We start from the raw sequence: 22418 nt of genomic DNA, 5'->3' as shown, positions 1-22418 counted from the left end.
TGTTGATTACTCCATGTACTTTTAATTGACTGTTTTACTTTAACTGATACTTATTTACTTGCTTACCTTCTTACGTCTGTTACTCCTCGTGAAGGAGCATAAGCCACTCACCATCATTCTCCCTCCAACCCTGTCCTGGGAAATCCTTTCCAGCTCCTTCCAGCTGTTATTCATCCTTTAATGTTTGCTTCTATTTCCCGACGTAATGTATTCTTTGGCCTTCCGCTTTTCCGTTTCCCTTCAGGGTTCTAGGTTAGGTCTTGCCGCGTGATGCAGTTTGATGATTTGCGTAATGTATGTCCTATCCATTTCCATCATCTTTTCCTAATTTCTTCTTCAGATGGAATCTGGTTTGTTCTCTCCCAGAGAAGGCTGTTGCTGATGGTATCCGACCAATGGATGTTGAGTATCTTGCATAGACAACTATTTATAAATACTTGTACCTTCTTGATTGTGGTTGTAGTAGTTCTTCAAGTTGCAGCTCCGCACAGTGGAACTGCCTTGACGTTAGTATTGAAGATTCTGACTATGATATTGGTTGAAAGTTGTTTTGAGTTCCATATGTTCTTTAATTGTAGGAATGCTGTCCTTGCTTTGCCAATCCTCTAAAGTGATCAACCACTGATTAAACGGAATAAATCATGCATTTTCTTAAAAATCATAATTTCCGGTTGTCAAAATTTATGGCGAGACTATAATTTATGGATGAACCAATGAGGTATAAGATAACAGGTCTCAGATTTTGGTGCAAAATTCACTCAGTCATTTGTATAAGTAGAATTTTAGCATTACAACTTATGTCAGTTCGTGATGAAAACCCGAAATCCAATTCCTAACTTTAACCATTGACTGTAATTGAGAATTCTAATTGATTTATGGCGATAATCTAGTCCTAATCGGTAAGTATCCATTCTCATAGTCACTTTGACACCACTCAAAGGGCGTCCATAAATTATAGTCTCAGCAAGTTTATGCGCTCTTATTAAATATCATTACTATTAATGTCTCTATTCAATATGATATATTTTTGGTACAATATAGAATTCTCAACTTAAAGCACAAAATATTTCAACAAATTTCTGTGGTGGGACGACCTTTGATCGACGCTAAACTGACCTTGAGAGTTTCCACTTAATAACTAGGACCAAATGAGGGTTATAAACCAGTGTGAAAAATCAGAATTATGATTTACAGTTGATGATTAAGCTTAGGAATTAAATTTCGGATTTTCATCATGAAGTGACATCAGCTATAATGTCAAAACTCTATTTACCTGAATGGATGAGTTAGTTTTGGGTGAAAATCTGAGACCTGTTATCTTATACCTCATTGGTTCATTCATAAATTATAGTCTCGCCCTTTCTGTTTCTTATTTCATGATTAAAACCAACGATGACTATTAGGTGATTGACAGTTTGATGCAAGCAATATCAGGAATCAATATATGAGAAAATGTTCACTCTTCTCAATGCACATTGCCGACAACCATGATGTCTCTGACTGTACTTTTCATAAACACCGCGGTATATGTTATGTAATTAAAACAAACAATAACAGATGGCTTGTTCAGATATCTAGATGGCAGGAACATACAGCCCAGATATTTATACATATCTACTCTGTCATATCATGAGTGATTTTAGCGAACATTACAAGTGAACGTTAAAACATCAAGTTATGATCCATTGTTTCTTATTTAGAAATGTGATTGTTGAACTACCGTATGTGCAATCCAATCAACCAACAAAGGAGGAAATGAGTTGGAAAGTAAAAGGGAAATAATGAGGAAATGTCTGCTTTTTCGCCTGTCCGGGGGAAATAATGCCGATTCTCCTCTTTTCGTCGCTCTGTGTTCCAAATGTCATTGAATTGTCTATTTTTGCCTAAATATACGCCAAATCGTCTACTTGTGGCTACTAATAATTCATCAGTATTGTATAAAATAGTAATCTAATACTACTAATGTGTTGACAAGTATCTACTAATAATCAATTAAAGATTTACCATAGGTACCCTCAGTTAACTGCAATCAATGTAAAAACATATTAACATGATCAATTAATATTATTTTTATTACTCTAATAATAATCAAAAGTGTTTGGATGATTTTGTAAAAAGTTAATAGTATTGCAATATATTCTACCGATATGAGTAGTATGTATCATCTAATCAAAAGTGAAATGCCTGGTAGATGCAGGCTAAGAAAATCTAAGAAAAGAAATCGAATATAGAGAGTGATTGATATGGAGACAAAGGAATGATAAAATCTGAGACAATTGATTGACATTTTGCAGATGAAGTATTTACTGTATAGGTCTTAGATTTTACGAAGAGATTCTGTAATTCCTTATCCAAACTCATTTGGATGTCCCCACTTATATTCTCGTTCACTACAGGAATAACCGAGTCGATTAACGATAAACTAACTAACAGACAACTAAGTTAGTATCCAAAGTCTTTCATGTTTAATTCTAGACATTTGACTATATCATAAGTATGACACAATTGGAGGATAATGGAATTTATTTGAATACAACATTACCGAATCACTTAATAAAATCTAAGAAGCATTCAGTAAATTCCTCATTTACAAAGTGTCAATCAATTGTCTTAGACTTGACTATTCCTTTATTTCTACATCGACTATCCACTGTTCATATTCACCTTTCTTCAAACTTCTTAACTTTCTGTCACTAAGTATTTCACTTTCGATTGATGGTACATACTACTTATATCTGTCGATATCAGTAGCACACACCATAACACTAAAATTTTCAATAATTTGTTTGGTACGTCTTAATTTTTTTTTTTAAAAAACGTGGTAAGTTACAAATTATTTTCTTAATAATAATTCTTAGTAGAATTAAACACTTTAAAATAATACTCGGTTGTTTATTATTGATGATGGTTGATTGTAAGGAATCATTGTTTGATGATGTTTCGGAGGATATTTCTTGTTATTCATTGATTTCATCTCTGGGTTACAGCTCTTAATCGTCATTCGATAATGTTGCTTCGTCCATGGTTGAAGTAAAATTTGAATTTGACACACCCGACCAGTCTAAAATTACACGAAAGATAATAACATTAATAATAATAATTATTATTATCAGTATAGGTTTGTGAAGATTATTTCGTTTTTGATTGAGATCATGAGTCGAATGATGTTAGACCACAATTGAAACACCTGTAAGCATTGGACGGCCATTTTTTCCCATTGTGGAACTCTTCAGTAGTGCGCATCCATGATTCCGCTCGCGGGATTGGAACCCAAGGCCTCCCGTTGCTCGCACGAATGCTTAACCTCTAACCATTGAGACGGCCGGTATTCAATGGTGTTAATGTCTAACCTCAACCAATTCAAAAAATTGCGTGACTATCTCCCATTGTACTTGGATAGATACCTGTCTCTACTCGACAAAGATTATATCCACTGGTCACGGCTTCGCATTAGAACTCCGAGAATATACTTATGAAGCTAGTCACTAGTGAGCACATGGTAATTATCAATATAGAATTGTGGAGATTATTAAGTTTTTAATTGAGACCTTAACATTAATCGGTTCATGATCTCAATCAAACAGTAATGATGTTAATCGATATTACTGATTTTCATATGCATCATTACAGTAAATATTACTTAGGATAGATTATATAATAAATTGTAAAAGATATTCCTCTAAAGACTATTCTCCTGAAATCCCTCATTATCCTATGGTCTATATATCTATATTAGATGCATAAGTTTTAAAGTATTTGCTTTTCATTTTGTCTGAATGACAGTCAAGGAAGAAAATATACACAAACTACCATGATGATATGGTTCTTCTGATAATAAACAGTGAAAAGAACAACCCAAATTTGATCACTCAATGGTAGATATTTTTTTTGAATAATTTCTATCATATAATTAATTGGAGGTATGTCTTTTAGTATGCTGTAATTTTTCTTTCATCATAACTGATTATGTTACCATTACCACGAAAGCAGTATGATAAAATGGTATTTTCATCATAGAAAACTTTACATATTTTTATGTAACCCAGAATAAAACACCCCCACCCTCTGCCATGGACTATGATAGTGCGAATAATAATAACCGTTTCATTTTAGTTGGTTGCCAGGTGTAATGTCTAAATTGTGTACAGGAATGAAGTTTATCCTTGGTCTTAATTAGCGCTTAATTGTAAATATTTATACAGTATATCTCCAAATACTTCAAAAATGCATGTGTGTATGTGTGTAAATTTATTTCGTGAATCAACTTTTTCAACATAAGCAAACATGGTTTATTTCTTACAGTCATTTGATTAATATCGACGGAAGAACTCGAATAAACTGATGTATAATTAATAGAAATCTTCCAAATTCCTCTATTCTGGATGTTTACTGTTTACTTCCAAGTCATCTTATTTTCTGACTTACAATGAATACCTTTCAGGACACAAACAGACTTAAATCAGATTTTGATAACTTTACGATAATAAAATAAAGTTAGACATTAACATTATTGGATGCCGGCCGGTTCAGTTGTTCAAACTTTAAGGTTTCGAGCCCGAAACCGATAGATCTTGGGTTTGAATCCCGCGAGTGAGATCGTGGATGTGTATTGCTAACCAGTCCCATACTAGAACAGAACGGCCGTCCACTGCTTCCATGTTTTCCCCAGTGTTCGAGCATTAATTGACTCATGAATTCAACTATTAAAATACTCTCAAATCTTTTATGATAACAATCACATAGACCAGTTTAGACTATAAATAAACATAGACCAGACAACCATTGAAGGCTATTTTGTACAGAAATACTTTGTATGTGAATCACTAAGGAGTCTTATACTAGAATGAAACTACTTTTCGTTTTACTGGGGATATCAATAATTGCGTAGCTTAAATTATCTCGGGATGTAAACTTTCTACAAAGCGAACAATCTTAGAAACATACTAATTTTAAGGAAAAGTTCACTTTTTAATTCCATTTCCATGAACATTTATCTGTTGTCATAGTTGATTTCACGAGTTAATATAAGCTAAACCATCATTGAAAACTTGGAAGCACTAGACAGCTGTTTAGTCCTAACATGGGATTACTCAGCAATGCGCATCCACAATCCCACATCACAGACTCGAATCCAGTACTTTCGGTCTCGCACACTTAACCTCTAGAACATTGGGCCGGAACCCAAGATCATTATTGTAATCTATTTAATTCATCTACCATAGTTTCTAGAGGATGACCCTCTTATATTATTTATTCATTTATCTGAACACAAAAATATAAGTACAGTGGAATACAAAATAAATATGCACCACACAAGTCACTTGGTTTCTGTATGAACTGTGATACTGCTCAGGTACTCAGACCGAAGCAGGTGGTTTTCTTAATGAACCACACCTGGAGCCTTTTAATTAAAGGTGTGATCTACAACACAGTGCAGTAACTTTACGATATGCAGTCGGTGACCAACAATTGGTTTATACACCATTCGTTTTATCAGGATACTGAAGCCCAGATGCACCATTAGTTTGGATTCAGGATTTTCCAACTCTCCTTGGTAGACCCTTCTCTACAACCAACACGGTTGAAGCACTGGACATTCGCTTTGCGTCCTCTTAACTTCGTAAACAACACTCACGTCATAAGTAGGATATCCATGTCATTGGCTGTATACTCATGGCAATGTGAGAGCATTTCAAAAAGGAGAGCGGACTCCCCAATATCTCTGACCGTACCAGAGCATAAGATCTCAATCTAACAATGAATAATTTGAAATTCGAAGTTCATTTTTTGTAAAAACAATCCATCAATCATTAATTTCTATACAAAACTTACAGTATTATGATTGAATTGACATCGAATCTTTTGATTGTTCTTAATCTTTTGCATCATCCTATTATGTTTTGTACAATTAGTACGTGTAAGATGTAAATTATATTGTAATAATAAACCATTTACAATCTAATTGGAAGAAAATTTATCAATATAATAATATACTACTTGTATTGTTACATTAGTAATATTAGTTTGTGCATACCAAAAATTTGAATTTATTATTTTATTCACAAGAATAACCGACTTGTTAATTAGAGTTTCATTTAAAATAGGATGCCTATCTTTGTCGACATGATCAATTCCACCAAAACCTAAACATAGTTGTAATGTAATAGTTACAATGAATAGAATTGCCAGATTAAATGAACTCATCATTAGATTATACAATAGAAATGACGATGATATTGAATAACAACTAACGATACTACTTATATTTATAGTATTTCAACTTTAGTAAACAACTAGTTATTTACATAGGGTTGCTTGTTTGCTTTGTTTTGTTTGTTTATCTCTAAGTAAATGTGTGTTACATTACTTAGTAAATAGAAAAAGTTTATTATTCAAATGTTTTCATATGATTTCATGAAGTATATATAATAAACAATGAAGTACTATTGATTGATAATGTCTGCCTATTAACAGTTGGAATGATGTAATAAATGAAGCATTTGTTGGGGATAACCAATTTAATAATTTGATAGTTGAGATCTTGAGTCAATTGAAGCTAAACCACCATGGAACACCTGGAAGTCCGATTGTGGGACTCCTCAACAGTTCACATCCATGATCCAAGTTCCGCGACTTTCGAACCCAGAATCTATTGGTCTCACGCACGAATGCGTAAGCCTTAGACCACTGATCCGGCATACAACGATGTTAATGTCCAACTATAACCAATCCACGAAATTGACACACACGTCCACCATTATCCTCAGATAGTAATCAATTTACTATTGAATGCAAAATCACACAGTGGTTTAATATAGTGTGAAAAGCATACATTAAGTACAACATTTATACATGGTTCATCTGTTGTCATTGCTGTTGTTCTTAATTTAGTCCTGTACTGTTAAGTATTTTACTTCTGAGTAGTGTTACATACTACTTATATCTGTCAACATAAGTAGCATACACCACAGTATTACTGAAAACTTATTTCAAAAATATGGAGTTCAGTTTGAACTGAACTAAATAACAATATGATATTATTAATTGTATGTGGATTTGTACTATTAACTGAATGATTTGGTCGTAAACCAGGTTGAACATACATAAGACAACAGTCAAAAATACTGACGGAAGTCAAGAATTGTAGATTTCTACTAAGTATTATCATTATAAAACTTTTTATGTTCGTGCTTTAATCCTCTGTGGGATTCCATGTGGACAGGTAGATGATGGGCCCTTAGTTAAGACAAAACGGTTGTTCAGTGCTTCTATGTCTTAGTAATTCACTAGCTCCTATTTGTATACACCGAAAACTATTCCAAGATTAAAGTAATTTCCCATAGATCACTTTAACATAAAACCAGATGGTATTGTAGTGAACAAGAACACAGATGGGGGACAATCGATGAATTTGAACAAAAAATTACACGATACCTTAGTAAAATCTGGGAACTATACAGTAAAAAGAACATTTCATTTGCAGAATGTAAATTGTTCCTTCGTTTCCACACCAACCATTCTTTGTTCTCGTTCTCTTTTCTTTGATCTTCTTAACATTTTGCCTACAAGCATTCCACTTTCGGTTGATGATGAATAATACTTATATCTGACAACATTAGTAGCAGACACCACAATATCATCTTCAATTGATGAAGAATATTTCCAGAATGATATATTATTACAAAAGGTTGTCGCATTTTATCTTGTAATTTGATTTGCAATAAATAGATTATAACTGATAGCTGAACCTAGGATACATGTTACGTCTTATTTAAGTTTCGTCAGCTGTATGTGACCAAAACCTAGTTTAAATGTTTATATTGCATCTAGAACCCAGTATTGCACGCTTCAAACTCTTAAAGTATTATGAATTAAACTACTAATTTAAGATAGTTGCTTACTCACCACCCAGTTATCAATCAATTGTAAATACATCTCAGGCCTACAAGAGGTCAGTCGAGACCCGGATAGCTCAATGGCAACGTCTCTGATTGTGAACCTGGCTGACACGGGATCAAATCCGTCAGAAAGTATCAGTTCCCCCAAGATTACATGTACACCTTGCTGACGAGTGCCAAGGTACAGGGTTTCCTGTTCACTATCTCCAACCACCATCTTATCGTAATTTAATATAGAAAAAAAAAGAAAGAACGACAACCTACTGACAAATGAACCATACAACTTGGCATTATATCTCCTAATGTAACTTGATATTAAAGGTACAAATTACCATTATTTACTTTCATCAACAGTATCAACCAGACTCAATAAATTCAAATATCATAAATATACATGTAAATAAAAAACTTTTTAGGATGAAGCTTTGTGGAGGCTGTAGTAATTTTTAAAAAGTATGAATAGTTGCGTATGATCATGGATCGATCGAAGTTAAACATTAACACCGTTGGATACTGGCTCAATGGTTTAGAGGTTAGGCGTTCGCTTTCGAGACCCAAAGTCATGTGATCGAATCCCGTATGTAGGATCGCAGGATCGTTAGGAGATGTAGTCCCACTTTAGCCGGTGACCAACAATAGGTCTATATGTCATCTGTTCTCTCAGGAACCTGGAACCCATCACTGATTTGAAATTATGTTTTTCCAACTCCCCTAGGTGGACTGTGGGGTTCTATACGTTCGAGTGCCGTAGTTGCATACCGAACTCTGCGTTAATCAAGTAGCGAACTTAACACTACGATCTAATTCTTACTTCCTGTATTATATTCTTATACATAGTATTTCTTTTATATATTATTATCATCGGAGTAACTAATTCTATGAATATGGTGTTCATCTTGTTGTGCTAATGAGATGTGGCAACTTGGACTGATGCATAAATTTGCCTAATCCCACATTGTAGCAGACTGACAACTAATATAAATCCGGAACTAAACCTACATGTTGACCGGGTAAGCCGTCCAAGAATCAACGAAAACTAGTTTTCCTTAGGGTATCATATCGTTCAAGTTAAGCCAATTATCATAATTACTGGGCATAATTACAAAATTCGACTATTAAACAAAAATTTTTAAACTATCCACTTGTCAATTATGTATATAGACGGTTAAAAGCTTTTACTGAATCCTAATCACCCAAGACAGATCTTTTGTTCATTACATAAATCAAAAGATTCCCCATTATTTCACAAGCTCAATTATACCACAAGTTAACATTTAAAGACTGTTGGTCAAATGATAAATAATCTAATGAACAGTAAACTAACTCAGCACCCATATACTATGTTCAGTAGGAGGTAATTAGAGGTTAGCGTTAGGAGGTTTTACTTGATCTACATTTCCTCTTCACTGACTCTTATCTTCCATGTAATCTTAAGGGAAATTCGTACAAATCGTTTGATTCATATCCATGTCACTCAATTTCATAGTAAGTCATGTTATGTTACTGAGCTATTTTTAACTGAGAAAGATCTCTTATATTATGAATTGTATAGCGTTGAAAATCAACAAAGAATATTTTAGCATTACAAACCATACTACTTATTATCTAGTTAGTAGTTAAATCAATAAAACACAATAAGCTAGTTAAAATGCATTTTTTGAATGAATTAAATAATAGATATCTGTATAAAGTTGATTGTAAAACGCATTCAATTATGACTAGATAATAGCCAGTAAAAATAATAATAATAACAACAATAAATTAGACAATATTCCCATGTTAGTAATATATTGACTTTACAATGCATTTATCCCATTACTAACCATTTAAGGTTTATATATGTATATAAAGTAATGATGAACAATAGAAGAATATACCAGAAAAAGAAAAGAAAAGAAAGCAAATGATGGGAGTATTCAATTAATAAAAGAAACTAACGTTTCTTCTTTTTGTAAACAAAACGAAAAATATATATAATAAACTCTTATATTAGAACTTTGAATCAGCAGTAATTCCATAGTTCTTTATTGAATTCTTTACAGTAATATACATTCACTACTCCAATGAACCAAGTTAAAACATTGAACAACGTTACAATACATACATTATTGTCATGGTATAACAGAGGCCATTTAATCGTTTCAAATGAAAATTACATAATCAATAAATAAGCAAACTACTTTTAACTTAAATAGTAGTAATGAAATTAACATTAAAAAAATCTTAATACTATTTAACTAGAATTTGTTATTGTGAAATTACTACAACAAATCTCTTTTGATATAAATGAATGTGATGAGTTATTGGTTAAATTTAAATTATTAAAAGAGTTCATTAACATTAAAGCAGAAGATTGTTCATCGAATAACAATGATGATGATGATGACAATGGTGATGATGATGATGATGTTGTTGTTGTTGTTAATGATGGTGTTGTAAACGTATCAAAAGATAATGCTGGTGAAATAGATGCTGATGATGTATGAGATGATAAAGATAGAGATTCTGTATATGAATTATTCTCTGTACATAATAATGATGTTGTCATAGTAGTAGTAGTAGTATTTGTATCAATAGTAGTACAATATGAATTAGTTGTACTATTACAGTAATCTTTTGAATGAATTGAAGATAAAAATGGAGAATTTTGAAGTGAATCAATCTCAATGGAAGCTTGATGAAGTGACTAAAATTATTAAAAGAAAAATTATATAAACATGAGTCATGTATATTAAGAAGTGAGAAACTATGAATGTATAACTGAGTGTATAAGCAACCGAGCTACGAATTTTTTTTAATGATCATGGAATTATTTGTTTACTAAGTAAAGACAGCCAGTATACTGGTCAAATTGTGAATCATTAAAGGCTATGGTTGGAACAAGTAATGTTATGTATCCTTAGTCACCATCTACCTCAATGTACTACGTTTGTTGATGTACTATTAAGTTGAATAGAAAGCCACAACCGAATAAACTGAGATACGGCATCAACCCATGAAGTCACAAACTGTTGAATTGTGCCGGTGGAGACTACTTAATTAAGTTCTAGGTGAGTATTATAACCAATGGTTGTAGACATTGGCTGAGTTTCATATTGCTTTTGCATTAATTCACTATGAAATTCATTCATTATGATATGAAGTTTAAGTTTTTTTGGTAATAATTCTGTCTATTTCCCCTGTATGGGATTATTTATATCAGTGAGTGTGTTTATGTATCATTTTAATGTATTTTAGGAGTTAAATAAATCCTGATCATTAGTTTGTGTATTTTGAGTAAGTGCTGTATGGAAATCTAAGGTTTCCGTTTTCAAGCTACAAGCAGTAGGATCACAGGACATTACACTGTATTAAACTGTTATTTTTACTATAATCAATACTAATATCGCTTCTACATTTTTTATATTTACTTAGACAAATAAACAAGGAGGCACCGATATATATGCTCCACACTTCATCATTGGATTTGTTTGAGATCTGGAGTACTGTTCGGGTGCCCAAAATGAAGTAGGTGATTTCCTTAGGGGGCCTATGACTTAGAGGTCTAATCCATAAGGCCGTTGGGCGACGCTAGTAGATGCGGCCCTACGGTAGACGATGTCTAACAATAGGTTCATATGCCATTTGTTCCTTCAGGATCCTAGAGCCCATGTACATCATTGGTTTGAAGTCAGAGTTTCTCACCACCAACCCCTAGATGGACTCATCGTGTCTATCAACCCGACTAAAGTACAGAACACTCGGTTTGTCATCTCATTTTCGTAAACAACAACCCATCCGCGAGAAGGCAGTGAGTAGGACTTCCCTAGCAGTGGCTGTATACACATGGCCATGTGAGAGCATTTCGAGAGGAAGAGCTAACTCTCCCCAATCTCATTCATACCACGGAATTTCGGGGCTGTTTCGACAAATCTAGAAGCTATATCGATTATTTGTAGTGACTTTAACTTATCCACATATAATTCAATGCTTTATACGAATTCCACTAAACAACTTAGTGATACTATATATTCAGATCAAAATATGATCAATATTCATGAAGGTAAACATTGTCAACTTTTCACAAAACATATTGAAACAAATTGGTGAGACTATGATTTATAGACGAACCAATCAGATTTACGATAACAGGTCTTGGATTTCAGTGGGAAATTCATTCACCCATTTAGCTAAATACAATTTTCGTATTATAGCTGATGTCAGTTTGTAATGAAAACCTTAAATCTAATCCTTATCCGTAATCATCAACTGTATATCATAATCTTTAGCCTTTAGTCAAAAAGTGGATATTCTTAAGGTTAGTTTAACGTTACTCAAAGGTCAACTATAAATTATATAGTCACATTAACAAATCTTATAAGCACTATAAACAAATCAATAAAATTTACCTCGAATAAACCATTCATTATAGGAAAACAATTAACAGTTGAATTATCATTATCATTATCAGTAGTATGATTATGATTATCGATTTTCAAATGATCAACAATAGTAACATTTAAACAATCATTATTTGATTTGTTCAGTGTGTTCTCCTTCACAAATTGATTGTTTGAACATTCATTTGTATATTGAATAGATTCATATTGTTTAGAGAATGATTTCATCATGACATAATCATCCATATTGTTATTATTATTACTATGGGAATGTTCATTATTACTATGATCATTTTGATTTAATCTCTTTGTATGAATAGAATCGGATAGAAGTTCTAATTTACACATTGCATCACTATAAATAATTTTACATGCTTTCAATTTATCTGTACATAATTCAACATGTGTTTTAGCATCCTGGAATAAAGAGCATTAATAATATACAAATATTATAAATTGAAATGAAATATAAATAAATTATAAACAGAGATGAATGATAAACAATGATGGATAGTGGTAGCTGTTTAATTTATTTAGTTTAACACATAGATATTGGTACAAGGAGGCATCAAACAAATGTGCGCATCATAAATCATTCGATTCATGTAAGGGCTGCGATACTGCTCGGGTGCCCAAACCGAAGCAGGTGGTTTTCTTAGGGGTCACACTTCGAGCCTTTGACCTAAAGGTCTGATCCACAAGGCAGTGGAGCATCGTGAGGAGATGCAGTCCCATGGAAGCCTGTGACCAACGATTAGTTCATACGCCATTTGTTCCTTCAGAATACTGGAGCCCATGTGCACCATTAGTTTGGAATCAGGGTTTTCCAACTCCACAAGGTGGACTCTCCATGTCCACCAACCCGGTTAAAGCGCCGGACATTCGGTTTTCGTCCTCTCAATTTTGTAAACAACACGCTGTTTGAGAGAAGACAGTGAATAGAACTTCCTAGCAGAGGCTATATACGCGTGGCCATGTGAGAGCATTTCGAGAGGGAGAACAGACTCTCCCCACTCTCGGCCGTACCAGGGCATTTGGGGCGTGATAGCTGTGGAGTCTAGGATGCGTGTTTCGTTCTACTTGAGACTTGTCAGTTGGATGTACCTACATCTTAGAGTTGATATTTAATGTAGGACTCGAACCCAGTACCGTTCACTTCAAATACCATCGCGTTATTCACTTATCTATTGAGTTCTTGATAGCCAGATTCTTGGGCAATGGGGTGAAGTTTGAATTCACTTGGTATCGTTTTACTTGAATTTTCCCATTAATGTTTAGAACTGCAATTGATCAGTCTCTTATTAGCATATGTTCATCAGTAGCTAAGTGGATAGCACCATGAAGTTTAAAGTGAACGGTAATTGGTTCAGTGAGCAGAGTGAACATCTACTCTGGAATGCAGGCACAACTACCTGACGAGTCCCAAATAGGACAAAATGCACGTTCTGGATTCCACTGCTGGCCACCATCCATCTTACTTTATAATCCTTGTGACTTAAGGCAATAGCAAAATAATCAGCACAGGATGCACATATTGAAAAAGAGACTGATCAATTGCTGTCCTGCACGTCAATGGGAAGATTCAAACAATCGGTACAAAAATGAATCAAACATAAATTATGTGAACATTTTGGTGGATAACTTTCAATGACAACAGTAACTATTATATTAGAAGATTAAATGATAGGTAACTTCCGGGAACTATTTAAAAACTGTTATTATATTTATATTCTTATTGTATAACTGTAACTACATTATATTGCTTTCACCATAAGCTTTTATTTGATCTAATGACCGCTAATATACGATTTACTATACCTTAGTTATTCCCAATCTATCAGTTACAGTATCTTATAATTACAGTCACTCTTGGCTTGATCTTGTATAACTGTTATTTTCCATTTTATGGTATAATGAAGTCTGGTCTGCTTGTATATTAAAACTACGTATGTCTGAAATACATGATTCATACAGTGTTCTGAACTCATCGGACAGAACTAGGCGAACCATTCATACTAGTTAACGCACCAATGATTTGGCACAGTGCCAAAGTCATGTAAGTCGTGTTCTAATGGACGATCTTATCACGTGATAATTAACAATGTATAAAAACATATCTTACATATTCAAAGTAAATAAGTTAACATTTAATACCGGAAATATATTCATATAAAAATAGAAATAAACTGAAGAAAATAATCTGATCAATTTGTTGATATTTATAACCACTTAACCGAAAAAAAGGAAGAAAGAAAAACAAATGGATACAATTGAACACTTTAAAATGGTTGCTTGGCATAGGGATATAATATTTACAACATGATTCAATTATTCACTTAACCAAATAATTGACTCATTTACTTATTCAAACATATAAATATTGGTACAAAGTGGGCACCGAATACATATGCGCCACAAAAGTCACTTGATTTGTGTGTGAGTTGTGATACTGCCCGGGTACTCAGAACGAAGCAGGTGGTTTTCTTAATGAGCCATACCTGGAGCCTTCTAACTAAAGGTCTGATCTGCAACACAGTGCAGTAACTTTACGATATGCAAATCCATAAAAACCCGTGACCGACAATAGGTTCACACACCATTTGTTTTTTTTTTCAGGATACTGGGGCCCATGTGCATGATTTGTTTGGAACCAGGGCTTTTCAACTTCCTTAGGTGAACTTTCCGTGTTCACTAACCCGGCTAAAGCGTCGGACATTCGCTTTTCGTCTTCTCAATTTCGTAAACAAGAACCCGTCTGCGAGAAGGCAGTGAGTAGGACTTCCCAGGTAGTGGTTGTGTATGCGTGGTCATGTGAGACCATTTCGAGAAGGACAGTTGACTCTACTCAATCTCGGCTGTTACAGGGCATTCGGGAGATAAATATTTACAAGCTGGATAGATTATTTAGAACGTTCTTTTCTACTGAGATCAAGAAGAATTTACAATAAATGTAAAGTTTTATCCACTCAGTTTTGGAAAAACCTTTCTCAATTAACTCGATATTCTTAATATTGATTCAAGAATTTAAAGCAATTAGTCCCTTTTATAAATTTCGATAGAACAATGAGAAGATGGAGTTGATCTGATGAAAATATGATGTATTTGCGCTATACATTTCGAACAATCTGGTCACACATATACTTGTCAAGGCATTTTTATATGAAAATTAATAAAGGTCAAACAAATGAAAGTACAATTAAAACAACTAAGGGGAGAGAATGAATAAGAAATTGTCGCGTTATCCTAGGCCATAGAATGACTTAAGGATTACCAAGGTAAATTCAAGTTTACGACAATTTGTTTTTGTACACATAAGGGGGTTTAAATTTACGAATAGCCAAGGCTTCAATAAACTTAAGAATTCGACCTTGACAATTTCTATACAACGTTCTAAATGCTGTATTAATGTTAATTTTGTGCCCCATCTCAATTATATGTTTCGCTATCGATGAACCTGGTTTTCTAACTCCCACATTGATCGGATCATTTGACACACATTGATTTTGAAGCCATCTAGGCATATGTTCATTGACCCTTGATTGCATTATTCGATTACTCCTCCCTATGTATGTGTGTCCACACAAACATGTAAATTGGTAAATACAATGGGATGTGACGTAATCATTAGTGCATTGTTTGGGTCTATTAGGAATCATGGCCTAAGACTTTTCAATCACTACCAACTGAGCAGCATAATACGTATTCTCGATGGCTGCTTTCAATCTCTGCCTTAAAACTATACTGTTAGGTTCACCTCTATATGGTAGATTGATATAAACCTTTTTCTTTGGCACTGAATAAATTAGAGGTTTTGGCATTAACTGACTTTTGCACCTATTAATAAACTTGAGTGGATAGCCATTTGTTATTAAAGTGTCAGTCAGTAACTTTTCATCTTTTCCAGCATATCAGAGGTACATATTCTTCGAGTCCTCTTAAATAGGCACTTAACTAGACCTCTCTTGTATTGCAATGGACAGAAACTATGGAAATTTAAGTATTGTCCCGTCCAAGTTGGTTTCCTATACACGGACCGTCTAATAGTGCCATCATCCCTTCGACTTAAAAGTATGTCTAGAAAGACTAATTGGCCATTACTTTCTGATTCATGTGTCATCACAATATCATTTTGAACACCATTGAGTTTATCTAGTAATCGGTAAACATCAAAATCCTTATCACATATAATTAGGATATCGTCCATACATCTTCTATATAGAGTTGTCTCATTAATGAGGTCGCTCGTCATATTTTCCACATATGACATGAATACCTCAGCTAAGAGAGGCCCTAAAGGGCTACCCATAGCTACACCATCAACTTGTTGAAAACATTCACCATCAAACGTAAATTGAACATTAGCTGTACATAATAAAAGTAATTCTTTCAAAAATGGTAACGGAATAGGAAAAAGAGGAAAGTTTTTTGAAATATAGTCACAAAGGAAATCCACCGTCTTTGTTAATGGTACATTCGCGAAGAGGGAGTTTACATCAAATAAATGCAAAGATTTATCTTTAATATTAATGTCACCAAGAAAGTCAATTAGTTCAAATGTATCCTTTAAAGAGAACTTACATAGATTAGTACGAATTGGGTTTAACAGTTTTACTAACCATTTAGCTAGCTCGTGTGTGGGAGAACCACGCATAGACAAAATTGGTCGTAATGGAATATTAAGTTTATGAATTTTAGGTAATCCACATAAATTCGGGAGAACTGAACCCGAAGGTTTTAGTATATTAAACTCCTCGTTGTTTATGACGTTCATTTTAAGAAGCTTTAATAGATTGGACTTCACTCTGGATTCCAATTTTCTGACATTAATATTAGAAGAAACGTCCTGTAAGAATTTACTTTGATCACCCAGTATAGATAACATTTTTTCTTCATATTCACATTTATTGATAACGACCACCCCAGAACCTTTGTCAGGTCTGAGGATCACAATATCTGACCTACTTTGGAGGTTTTTTAACGCAGCGAAATGTTTAGGAGTCAAAATACTCGTTTGTCTGACTTGAGATCCGTGAAAGTGGTGAGCAACGTCAACCAATTTCACCTTCAACCAATTTTTCTTATCCAGGGTGGTTGGGACAAGAGGGTTCAACAAGTATATGTGTGACCAAATTGTTCGAAATGTATAGCGCAAATACATCACATTTTTCAGATCAACTCCGTCTTCTCATTGTTCTATCGTAATATTGATTCGATGGCTGATGAAAATACCACGTAATGACTTATTACTGATTTGATTATTAATTTTTCGAGTTCTATAAGATTATTTGGACTATTAGAGTTCCTAACACATGAACACAATCTAATCTGAAGACATGATTCTGTGTTAATTTGAAAGAGATACTTTCCTTTATTCGAACGAAAACAATTTCGAGTGTTATTTGTGGCTATAGAATGCTTTAATTCTGTGTAATTTCAAGATGTATTGCAGTAGTTCTGTCGTATCATGGTAATTCAGGTAAAACTATGATATTTCATTTGGATTTTCGGCTTTATTACATATATTTTTAGTAACATTTCAAGGGAAATCAATAAATCTTAATCAATAGAGTTCAAGCATGCTGGGTGTGAGACTTTAGGAATTGATTTAAGTTAAACACATAAACCATCGGATATGATCTAAAGGTTGGGTATTCGTATACAAGACTGTAGGTCCAGAGTGTAACCTCCAATGGTGCAGTCGTAGATACACACATAACTCAGTCCCATACTAGGATGAGACAGATACCTATCCAATACTTTCTGCCGTTCAATGAACAGTCCATGCTGACAGTTATAAAAAAAGACGGTGAGATGTCTCGTTTTTTTTTTATCTTCGTCCGAAAATTCGAGATATCTACACTATATCAACTACATAGATTATAAACGCCATTATATCATAAGTATTAGTATGACAAAATGTAGTGTAATATCATTATCTACAAATGTAAACTGGAGAAAAAAATGTTTAAATTATACAACTTTAAGACATAAATGTAACAAGAGGAGATTTCAAAATCTTAATCACAATGGTACAAAATAAAACAGATAATTGTTCATTAAAAACAACGTAACAACAACAACAATAAATAGATCATATGAACATGGAATAAGAATTTAATAGACCTATTCAACTTTAGGGTATACTGACTAACTGACAGACTGACCGATTGACCTAATAAATCAATAATTAAGTACAACTTAGTCAAGAAGGAAAGATCAAAAGTTCACATAAACAAGTATCCATGCTATTTTTTTTTGTTAGAAACGTGAATATAATACACATATATTCCAAAAGGTCAAGATTTAACAAAACGTTTTTTTTTGTAATTGTATAACCATGACGTATGATAATATAAATAAATATACACATATCATAAAAACAGAATGGAATGAATTTCATCTCATTAGATATTTAAAAATAAAATGAATACGAAACAATTTACGACAAGATACTGTTTGGTAATCGAAGAAATCACATGAGCTAACTCGGGTGGTCGACGAACTGACACACTACTATGTCGTAAACTAGATTACTCGAAGATCACACTTTAAGGCAATAAAACCGTAAAGGACTGACATTTATGCATGCTTATATATGTAAACTACAAGAGTCTCGGCTTGTGCAGTGTACCCACCGGGCGCGGTTGGATGAGTCGGAATACAAAGTCTGCTCTCTGTTGAAAAAGGTCTGTACAAAAAGAGGTATAGCAAATACAAACGAAGGAAGTGGAGACCATTGGTCCTCTCTTAACGACACTTATGCCCAAGTGAATATTATGTGCATGAGCGCAAGCTAATGTATCTCTGGTATGTATGTAAAGTATAAGTGCCAGATTGAGGTAGTTAATACAAATGGAGTGGTGACCACCGACCATCCCAAGGAGCGAGTATCTTGTGTGCATGCCATGGGATGCATGGGTGAAAACCTGTAAACGGTATACATATACAATATACTAATTCCAGGTGCGGTGCACGCGCACCAAGACCCATAGGTTTCGAATGTCTTCCCACAAAAATATCCAAGTGTTGGGTTTAGGTGCCTCGGAAACTGAGTCTTCTTGATAGAAAAGGAAGAGTTTTTTTAATGAGGTCTCATCAACTTCATGCTCGGTACGCCGCACCACAAGGAATATATACTCGATCTAAATACGAATATGCATCAACAAACAAATACAAACATCAACTATTAATCCTGCCAAACCTAGTAAGACCTTCATAACATTTTTAACGGTGACAATGATCCATATAAATTCAGATATTGGTGACTAGTGGCTTCAGAAAGAAGAGAACGCCAATTGGTTCAACTACTTCTTGATAGATGAGTAAAATAAATGAATAATCATATCAAATTATTTGACTATATATATATATAGTTTAACTGTATCACTTATGGATAATTAAACAGTAATTAAATGGATATTTACTTCATTCAATTTTTAAAAAAAATCGGAACGGGTTTGTGGAGACTTTAGAAATTTTCACAGATTGAAATCATGAGTCAGTTGAAGCTAGACCACCATGGAAAACCTGGAAGCACTGGACGGCCGTTTCGTCCTAGTATGGGACTCCTCAGCAGTGCGCATCCACGAATCCACACCACGCGAGATTCGAACCCAGGACCTACTGGCTTCGCGTGCGAGCACTTAATCAACTGCTCACCAGTGACTGACTTCAAGAGATACTCCTGGAGTTCTAGTGGGAAACCGTTACCAGTGGAGTTCAACCAGGTCTGTTGTGAGATATCAGCTCACTGAAGACAATGGTATATGGTGGCGCAACTTCATGGATTGGTTGAAGTTAGACATTAACACCGTTGGATGCCGGCCCAGTGGTCTAATGGTTAAGTGCACGCGCGCGAAGCCAGTAGGTCCTGGGTTCGAGTCCTGCGGGGTGCGGGATTGTGGGTGCGCACTGCTGAGGAGTCCCATACTAGGACGAAACGGCCGTCCAGTGCTTCCAGGTTTTCAATGGTGGTCCAGCTTCAACTGACTCATGATTTCAATCCTTTAAAAAAAACATTATTCTAATATATATGTATGTACATGAAAAACAATACGACGAGACTATAATTGATGGACAAACCAGTCAGATTTATGATATTAGGTATTAGATTTTGGCACGAAATTCATTCATCCATTTAGCTAAATACCATTTTGGCATTATAGCTGATGTCAGTTCGTAATGAAAACTCTAAATCTAATCCTTATCCCTAACCATCAACTGTAAATCATAATCCTTATTGCAAACATTGATTTATAACCCTCATTTGATCTTAGTTATTAAGTGGACATCGTCAAGGTCAGTCTAGCGTCGTCCATAAATTATAGTCTCACCAACAATACATAAAACACCAACCATAAATTGATTGAATAGTGTAACAAAATAGTAACTGTATTATACATACATCAAGTAAACAAAGAAGTCAGATCTAAAGATAATACAATTTCTAACTTCAATCTATATCGATCGACGTTAATTTTGTTTCGATAAGAAATCATCTTACTGTAGGTGTATATTTATGTAGTAAACAAGAGAGAGAGAGAGAGAGAAAGATATATGAACAGTAGACAAATATAAAAATGACCAATTCAATTGACGATAATAACCAACTTGTTTTTTCAAACTTCAATCAAACAGATGACACAATTCACAATGAGGTCAGTGTGTGTGTGTGTGTATGTGTACGTGCGTACACTTTGTTTAAATTAATGATAAACCATTGAACAAGGATAAGAAATGATAGTTGTCAACCCATTAAAATGATAAACAAAACATCAAATAATAAACTATAATCTGATTTTGAAAAAATATTAATGCCAAATTAACCATTAACCAAAGTTTCATTCAAGCTCATTTTTGTATTAAATAGGTAGGTAGGTAGGAAGGTAGGTGAGTAGGTAGGTAGGTAGGTAGGTTTGTAGATACGAAGTATTCAACTAGTTAATGAAATTTAAGAAAAACCAATACTGATAAAAATGTTTGACAAGATCTTATATATACAATGGTAGTAAACACGATTGATGTTAATCACTACACAAATTATTGTAACTGTATGGTGTATGCTAATTATGTCGACAGACATTAGTAGTATGTAACATCAGAACTGAAGTGGAAAATCTGGCAGCAGAAGGCTAAAAAGTTCAAGATAATGAGAACAGAAACAGAAATAGAAAGGAATTGTGAATTGGAAGAATCGTATAGACAAATGATGGAAATTTGGAAATGAAGTGTTTATTGTATGGTTTTCACCATTTACCAAAGAACTCAGTAATTCTGTCTTAAAGTAATAAATTGGCCATCCTTACCCGTATTTTCATTCATTTTATCTGATGTCAATGCCATGATTTCCACTTCCGATTGGTGTGACATACTAGTTATATCTATAGACATAAGTAGTATGTACCACAAATGTACCATACATCAGCTAGTCAGTCAATATCTAACAAAAATATGCACCAGTAGTGTCCATGACAATGGAAAATTTGAAAATATAGAGAATATAGTTTGGAAGAAAAACATGAAGCTGAAGAATTAGTGCTGGATACTGCCAAAACTGAAGATCTAACAGAACGTTGGAAAATAAATGAATCTACCTCACTCCAGTCTATGTCTAGCTATGTTACCGCGAGGTCTCCGGACAAAGGCTAAGAATTGCTAGTGAATACCAACCAGGAAGTTTATACCTTTTTGTACAGATAAATACAAAAGTCCATGACTATCAAAACTGATGCTACTTATTAGTCTATGTGCCCCTTGAACCATTTTTCCAACTCACTACAAGGGTAGCCAGTAAAATCCATTGGGTTAGACGGAGAATGAAGAATTTTATTTAACCGAGTTACATATTCTTCTTAGAATGAGCTTTTTAAGGTCGCATTGATTCGACTCCATGATTGACACGATCAGAATGGATCCTTTTCTAACAGCAGATTGATTATATTTGCATTGAAAAATGATTTAGTGAACTGGTTATCAATAAAGAAAAAGGTTTGTTTGGACTAACTAAATTTAAAGCCTCACTAATCCAATGGAAATTATTTGAGTACAAAAGTGATCATTTGTTGACTTACCTTTTCCCATAACAGATATTACATTTCCTTTTATCATGAACTCATTGCCAAATAGGTCCAGATTCTGCATC

General features: G+C 34.0%; 2 protein-coding genes across 3 annotated transcripts in view; both read right to left on the bottom strand.

Moving 5' to 3' along the window:
- Positions 1-2822: 2822 nt before the first annotated feature.
- MS3_00010987 (uncharacterized protein) lies at positions 2823-6238 on the bottom strand. The gene is made up of 3 exons (XM_051219396.1): positions 5998-6238; positions 5833-5958; positions 2823-3061 (listed from the first exon to the last, which is right to left on the bottom strand). Exons 1-3 carry the CDS (start codon positions 6205-6207, stop codon positions 2873-2875), a joined length of 525 nt encoding a protein of 174 aa, XP_051067090.1. The 5' UTR covers positions 6208-6238; the 3' UTR covers positions 2823-2872.
- Positions 6239-9515: 3277 nt separating this feature from the next.
- Positions 9516-22418, bottom strand: part of SH3BP5_1 (SH3 domain-binding protein 5) — a 28991-nt gene continuing 16088 nt past the window's right edge. For both annotated transcript variants that reach the window (XM_051216500.1, XM_035732759.2), the window contains 2 exons: positions 12287-12694; positions 9516-10584 (listed from right to left, as the gene is read on the bottom strand). In XM_051216500.1, coding sequence (XP_051067089.1) covers positions 10132-10584; positions 12287-12625 — 792 coding nt within the window. In that variant the 5' untranslated portion in view covers positions 12626-12694 and the 3' untranslated portion in view covers positions 9516-10131. The remainder of the gene's footprint in view (positions 10585-12286; positions 12695-22418) is intronic.

The sequence above is a fragment of the Schistosoma haematobium genome, chromosome 4 (genome assembly GCF_000699445.3).
Source record: "Schistosoma haematobium chromosome 4, whole genome shotgun sequence".
Classification (NCBI taxonomy): Eukaryota; Metazoa; Platyhelminthes; class Trematoda; order Strigeidida; family Schistosomatidae; genus Schistosoma; species Schistosoma haematobium.
The sequence above is the reverse complement of the archived record's forward strand: the minus strand, read 5'-3'. Positions and strand labels throughout refer to the sequence as shown.